The following is a 6,706-nucleotide window of genomic DNA, read 5'->3' on the forward strand; positions in this document are numbered from 1 at the left end:
GCAATAGGTCTTTGTTGACAGGTGGTCACTAAAGCAGGTTTGACTGTTTTTGACTTTAAGTCTCAGAACAACTTATTACTTGCAGATTTACAAAGCAAATGAAATCTAAATAAATATTACTTGATAACATATCATGTTCAGCCAAGGTTGCATTCTCAGTTCTCCCTGAGGGCACTGCAATCGTATTATAACCCCAGCATTAGCGCACTGCCATGATAAGGTACTCAAGTATTAAAGGAATTGCTTCCTACCAAGTACCCATTTACTACACCAGGGTGGAGGGTGGCAAATGTAGATTAATGTCTTGCCAAAGGATGTTAATGTCACGGCAGGACTCAAGTCATGTGATTCATGGTTCAGTGACGTTTCCACTAGACCACAACAAGGGGGATTTCCCTGAAAACATGTTCTACTGGAGTTAACTGCAAGACGTGTTTATACAACATGAGAAATCTTTGAATCTCCTGTTTAAAAAAAATTGTGAAACAACATATGAATTACAGTTTCTTGTTGGTGCTTTGAATAATATCTGCGTACAGGTCATGGAATGTATGTTTGTTAGTCCTACATGAGGGACTTGATAATGATTCAAGAAAGTACACTTGGTCAAACTCTAGAGCTCCTGCTTCAAAGACCCCAGGGGGGTGTTTCACAAAGACTAAGATCGACTTTAAGTTGGACTTAACTATGACAGGCCCTTCATGCCACTAGTTGCTCTCACTATTGGTCTCTCCATTATGATCTTTAGATAATATTTTTCCTTCAATAATGAACTATCAAAATATGTAAATTCTGTAGATTTGTGACCACAATTTATAAGTCCCTTCAGAGACCAATGCCAGTAAATGGTTAGAGCAAACAGTAGCATGAACTACCTGCCATAGCCAAGTCCAATTTAGAGTCGATCTTAGTCTTTGTGAAACATCCCCGAGATCTACCAAGTGCGTCATCGCATACCTCTAATTCCTTCATTTCCATTTTGTTTTCAGGTTCTTAAGGAGGAAGAAGAGGTTAGTAATCATAAAGCCCGGATAGACAATCTGAAGGAGACATGGTTGGGGGAGCTTACCGGACTGGTGGGAAAGATCAACTCCAAGTTCTCAAAGTTCTTCTCTACCATGGGCTGTGCTGGTGAAGTCGATCTCTTCTGCCCAAATGAGGTACTGTATTGGAATATTTCTAGAATCAGAAGGTTTATTGACCAGTCTGCCTGTCATAATGCTAGGCGTTCTCTAGTTCTATCCCGTATTGATCATTGTAATGGGCTTCTCTCTACCATTCCCTCGGCTAAATTGGATCGTGTGCTACGGCTACAAAACTGGGCAGCCCGATTGGTATTTCAGGTTTCTAGGGACCATCCATCTCGGCCACTCTTGAGACAAAGAATAATTTTTTAATTACTCTTGTTTGTATTCAAAATACTCAATAATCAAGCTCCATAATATTAAGATACCTGTTTGAATTTAGATACACCTGCCAGGGCATTGAGGTCAGCCAGTGATCCTCTCCGTTTCACATATTCAGTTACCCACACATTAGCTGCTAATAGGACAGTTACTGTATCTGCTTCAAAATACTGGAATACACTTAGAATTAGGTAGTCTGTATCAGTTATTACCTTCAGAAAGTTTGTAGTTTGTAGTTGTAAGATTTGATTTTCATTCACTGTAAGTATTCACTGTAAGTGCTTTGGGCCTTATGGGAAAAGCACGGTATAAGTAATAATAGTATTAATAATAATAATAATAATAATATTGGATTAGACCATTGCTATTTGACCACTCTCTAAAATGTTCTTGATGAAGATCGTCTTTAAATTCATTGCTTTGTTAAACTTCTGTGAATATTGTTTGGGTAAGCCATTGCTGCATGTAACTCCCGTAAAGAGTCTTCTTAAGCAATGCCTTTATTTAGCTCTTATAAACTGCCCTAATAGGAAATATTCTACTCATAGTCCTGTTTACCATGATAAGACACAACAGGGACCTATTTCATGAAGCCCTTTTTTAATGACAAATGACAAAAATCAGTGACAAATCTGCTGATAACCAATCAGAAGCAAGGATTTCAGTAGCTGATAACAAAGACTGTTATTTGTCACTGATGACAAGTTTTGTGAAACGGGGGCCCTAGAGTCAAAATCATATGTAATTAGTTGTCTTTCTATTGAAATGCTATGTTAAAACTATTGTCATGTGTTTTTCACTACTTTCCTCTTTTTGAAGAATTACATTTGTGGATAGTAACTTCAAAAGATTGTCCCATTGTGAAGTTCTTTTCATCTAAATCATCAGGGCTTATTAATTGCCATCAACAATTCTGAGAAAAAGAAAAAAGGAAAAATGATGAATGCAACATTCATGTCTTGTTCTTGTTCATGTATTGATATACAGTCAAACCTGCTATAGTGACCACCTGTCTACAAAGGCCACATTTTTTGTTTCCCTTAAAAACGGTTTCTCATTGAAACATGTACTATAGGCACCTGTACTTAAAGACCATATTTGTAATCCAATAAGAATTCCACTTTGTTTTTAAATCCAGGAGGATTATGACAAGTATGAGATGAGGATCAAGGTGAAGTTCCGTCGAAACGAGCAGCTCCAGCTTCTGACCTCTACGTACCAGAGCGGAGGAGAGCGCAGTGTAGCTACCGTTCTCTATCTGATGGCCCTCCAGGAGCTCAACAAGTGTCCCTTCAGAGTGGTGGATGAGATTAACCAGGTAGGTGGATCGGATTAGGAAGGATTAGTTTAAATCTTTGTTGATTAGTTGAGCATCTCTGTCCACTTACTAGAGCGGAGGAGAGTGCAGTGTAGCTACCGTTCTCTATCTGATGGCCCTCCAGGAGCTCAACAAGTGTCCCTTCAGAGTGGTGGATGAGATTAACCAGGTAGGGGGATCATATTATGGACGACTTCAAAGCTTCACTCAAAACTCACATCTTCCTTCAGACATTTAAATGCTAATTTTATTGGGAGAGCTTGCGCCTTTGAATGTTTTTGAAACAGATATATTGGCGCCATACAAATGCTGTGAATCATCATCATCATCATGCCTCAGTCACACCACCAAACTGACCCAGATTCTTGCCATTCTGTGCAATGTACATGTAATCTTTGGTTCAGCTTGTTGTCTGTACCTGGTTTCTTTGTTGTAACTACGTTAAATGATGCATTCATCGTGTCTGAGAGTGTGTGAGAGCAAAGGGCCTGCTTGCTCATCCTTTGACCCACTCTTGTGTCACCTCACCAAATATTAAAGCTTATCTGCCGTAGTTTACAGGAGGGATTAGACTGCCCTTCAAGGTCACTGGACAGGTGGTTATCTCATCAACTCAGCTCTCAGTTAACATATGAAAAAGAGGATCATGGGGGACCAATGGTCACCGATTAGGCATTGTTTGTTATATAGAGGGCGCAAGTAGCTACAAGTAGTGCAGTGGGCCTTTAATTAAACTCCTTTGCCCCTTTGCTCTGACTTTAAACCTTTTTTTCTGTTATTGCCTAAGTCTTGTTAGTTATGAATTCTGTTATATATATCATACTTTGTTCAACTAGCATCTTGTTCTTATCAAAGTTGATTTGTTTTCTAAACCACATTGGTATGTATTATTGCCAATGTAAATTGTGCATAATTCAGCCATTTGGCTGCGAAGTGCAATCATAATAAAACCTTTTCAATCAATTCAGCATAGAAGATTGATGGATACAGGGAGAGAACAGGGAAATTGAATATGCTGTTTCTAGAATGATAATGATTTTGATCCATATTGATGTGTGCTTTACAGGGTATGGATCCCAGCAATGAGAGGAAGGTGTTTGAGTTTGTGGTAGAGACAGCATGCAGGGAGAATACATCGCAGTACTTCCTTATCACACCCAAGGTAAGCAATGATCAATATATATATGAAATAGTCACCTCCTCTTCCTCCTCTTTTACTTCTTCCTTGGCTATCTGTCCCTTCTCTTTTCCTTCTCTTCCTCATCTTTCTCCTCTCCCTTTTGCCTCATCCTCATTCGTCTTTCCCTATGTTTCTTTACTTCTTCTTCCTTTTCTCTTTCCCTCATCTTCATTCTGTTCCCTCTCTGTTTCTTCTCTTCTTCCTCTTCTCTTTCTCTCATCCTCATTCATTCTTCCCCCTCTCTGTTTCTTCACTTCTTCCTTCTCTCCTTTTTTCTCATCCTCAGCTTTCTGTCCCTCCACTTTTCCACCTATTTCTCACCTTCCTCTTCTTTTACCCTCATTCTCATTCTTTTCCCTCTCTGTTTCTTCATTCTCTGTTTCTTCACTTCTTCCATCACTTCTTTTCCCTCATCCTCAGCTTTCTGTCCCTCCTCTTTTCCTCCTCACCGTTGTCTCCTCCTCCTTCTCCTTCTCCTTTACTACACATACCTTCCCTTTCTTCTCTATCCTTCACCCATGCTGAAAAATGAAATTGTTATGGAAAGTCCTGATTAAGATATAGATACTGCCCTGTGGCTTCGATGAAATAGTGCATTCCATTGTTCAACAATCTACTCAAAAGAGTGTATGGTATGATCATATGGCCTTGTAAATTTCTTGTGGAATTGAAATTATACATACTAGAAACATGGAAATACAATCACAAAGTTGTTATCTTAATTTTGATATCCCTTGCACCAATTGCATTTTATTTGTTTCCTTTTTCCTTCTTAAAAAAAAATGATCATATAGACTTGAAAATTTCTTGTGGAAAGGAAATTATACATACTAAAAACATGGAAATACAATCATAAAGTTGTTTTTCTCTTACTTTTTGTAATCCCTTGCACCAACTGAATTTTATTTGTTACCTTTTTCTTTCTCTAAAAAAAAATGTTTTGTAGCTGCTACCAGACCTGAAGTATGGCCCCAGGATGAAAGTGCTCTGTGTGTACAACTCTCACTGGATGCTGTCTCATGAGCAATGGAACATTAGGAAGTTTATCAGAAGAAAGGAGAAGGTAAACGAGGAGGCTCAAGACAATTGAAAGGTTTCCTCGTCTAAAACTTTCATTTGATATGAACTATGAACTACCCCTGAAAGTTTAGAGTTGGGAGCAACTGCTGAGGAGAATAAAATTTGATGAAAGTCATTTTGTTTCTACTACTCCCTACTTGATGCTATCTTTTGAGAACGGGAGCACCTTGAAGTTTGTTCTTAGAACTGTTGCATAGGGACTGGAGTATAAAGGGTTTTTTTCAGTTAAATGAAATACACCTGTTATCACTCATTAGATGCAGCTCCTTCATTTCGACATTCAAATGACTTTCATACAAAAATGTTCAGAGTATCTTTTTCAGAGACCAACTTTTGTCACTTTTATTGAAAGTATTGATAGTATTTTACAGCAGCTGAATGAATGTGTGCCTTTCTTTTTGTACCAGAAATGTAAAAATGTCTGATCGTCCTTAATAAGGATTGTTCAGAAGGGTTATAGAAAAAAAAAAAATCTTACATGTCTTGTGCTCTTGGAGAAAAGGCTAACACCTAAATGTTACTCTTAAATAACCCCAGTGTAAGAAATATTAATGTATTCAGAGATTTTCCTTGAGCTTTTTGTAACACTGTGATTAACAACAGGATAGCTGAGCACTATTCTCATTGAAGATTTATGTTTGTATGGACTGACATATGCTTTTTAAGTAGCCCTAAAAGTTGACAGTGATTATAGATTGAGAGAAGTGATCTGGGATAAATTTTCCAACACATTCCATTTCCAATCAAGCATGTGTCCGAATTGGTTTTGAATTGTCATAACTTTGGCAAGAAACAGTGGTGTTAAGAGGGCAATGTAACATTTCATCTAAAATGTACACTGGTAAACTAAAATGGGTTATGCAAAAAATGCTTCAGGTTTGCACAGAACCATGAAACAAATTATATCCAATGGTGTGATTCTCCCCTTGTAGCGACTTATGTTTGCATTCTCAAGACCATACCATATTACCTGTTACAGAGTTGGAAGATAGAATCCTAAAGCACCCCCCCCCCCCCCCCCCTCTATGATATGTTCCATGATTGAGGTTACTTTACTAAGCACTCTGCGCTTATGAATATGAGCCCTCTTTGAACTTAAACTAATTAAGCTTTAACTTGGTTTGTTGTCCTCACTGAGCTCCAAAGCTTGCTGTAAATATGTTATGTACATGTAAAAATTATAGGTTTTTTCAGTACTGTAGATTTAGTGTACTAGTGTTGTTTCTCTTGTGATGTTTTTGTTGATCAAGACTAATCAAGTGCCTTTGTATTTATACAAGATAAGATATTTATAGATGATGTTCTTTGTTACTTTTTACAATGTTGTGGTCATGTATCTTGCCTTAAAACATTCTTCTCTCTTTCATTCCGTATCCTGTGAAAATGTAGCCATCAACTATAAATGTAATTGCTCTTTTATAGAGGAATTTAGAATTGCATCAGATCGATTAATCTTGTCAGATGTCTTTAAAGCCCCACTGCACTACTTTTAGCTACTTGCGCCCTCTGAAACAATGCCTTAGCGGTGCCTGTTGGTCCCCCATGATCCTCTTTTTCTTATGTTATTTGAGAGCTGAGTTTATGAGATAACCACCTGTCAGTGTCCATGCAGGGAGGTTTAATCCCTCCTGGCCAAAACTAGTGCAGATAGGCTTTAAAACTAGGGGAGAGGTCATCCTTCTGTTTTTGGTATGCTCACAGCCCCAGTACCAATGCTACTAT

At 38.1% G+C, this 6,706-nt stretch overlaps 1 protein-coding gene across 2 annotated transcripts in view; it reads left to right on the forward strand.

The window, feature by feature from the left end:
- LOC581507 (structural maintenance of chromosomes protein 5) overlaps positions 1–6,229 on the forward strand; it is a 28,605-nt gene extending 22,376 nt beyond the window's left edge. For both annotated transcript variants that reach the window (XM_030976604.1, XM_030976605.1), the window contains 4 exons: positions 990–1,160; positions 2,545–2,724; positions 3,791–3,886; positions 4,851–6,229. In XM_030976604.1, coding sequence (XP_030832464.1) covers positions 990–1,160; positions 2,545–2,724; positions 3,791–3,886; positions 4,851–4,994 — 591 coding nt within the window. In that variant the 3' untranslated portion in view covers positions 4,995–6,229. The remainder of the gene's footprint in view (positions 1–989; positions 1,161–2,544; positions 2,725–3,790; positions 3,887–4,850) is intronic.
- Positions 6,230–6,706: the final 477 nt, after the last annotated feature.

The sequence above is a fragment of the Strongylocentrotus purpuratus genome, unplaced genomic scaffold (assembly GCF_000002235.5).
Source record: "Strongylocentrotus purpuratus isolate Spur 01 unplaced genomic scaffold, Spur_5.0 spur5_scaffold_9, whole genome shotgun sequence".
Classification (NCBI taxonomy): Eukaryota; Metazoa; Echinodermata; class Echinoidea; order Camarodonta; family Strongylocentrotidae; genus Strongylocentrotus; species Strongylocentrotus purpuratus.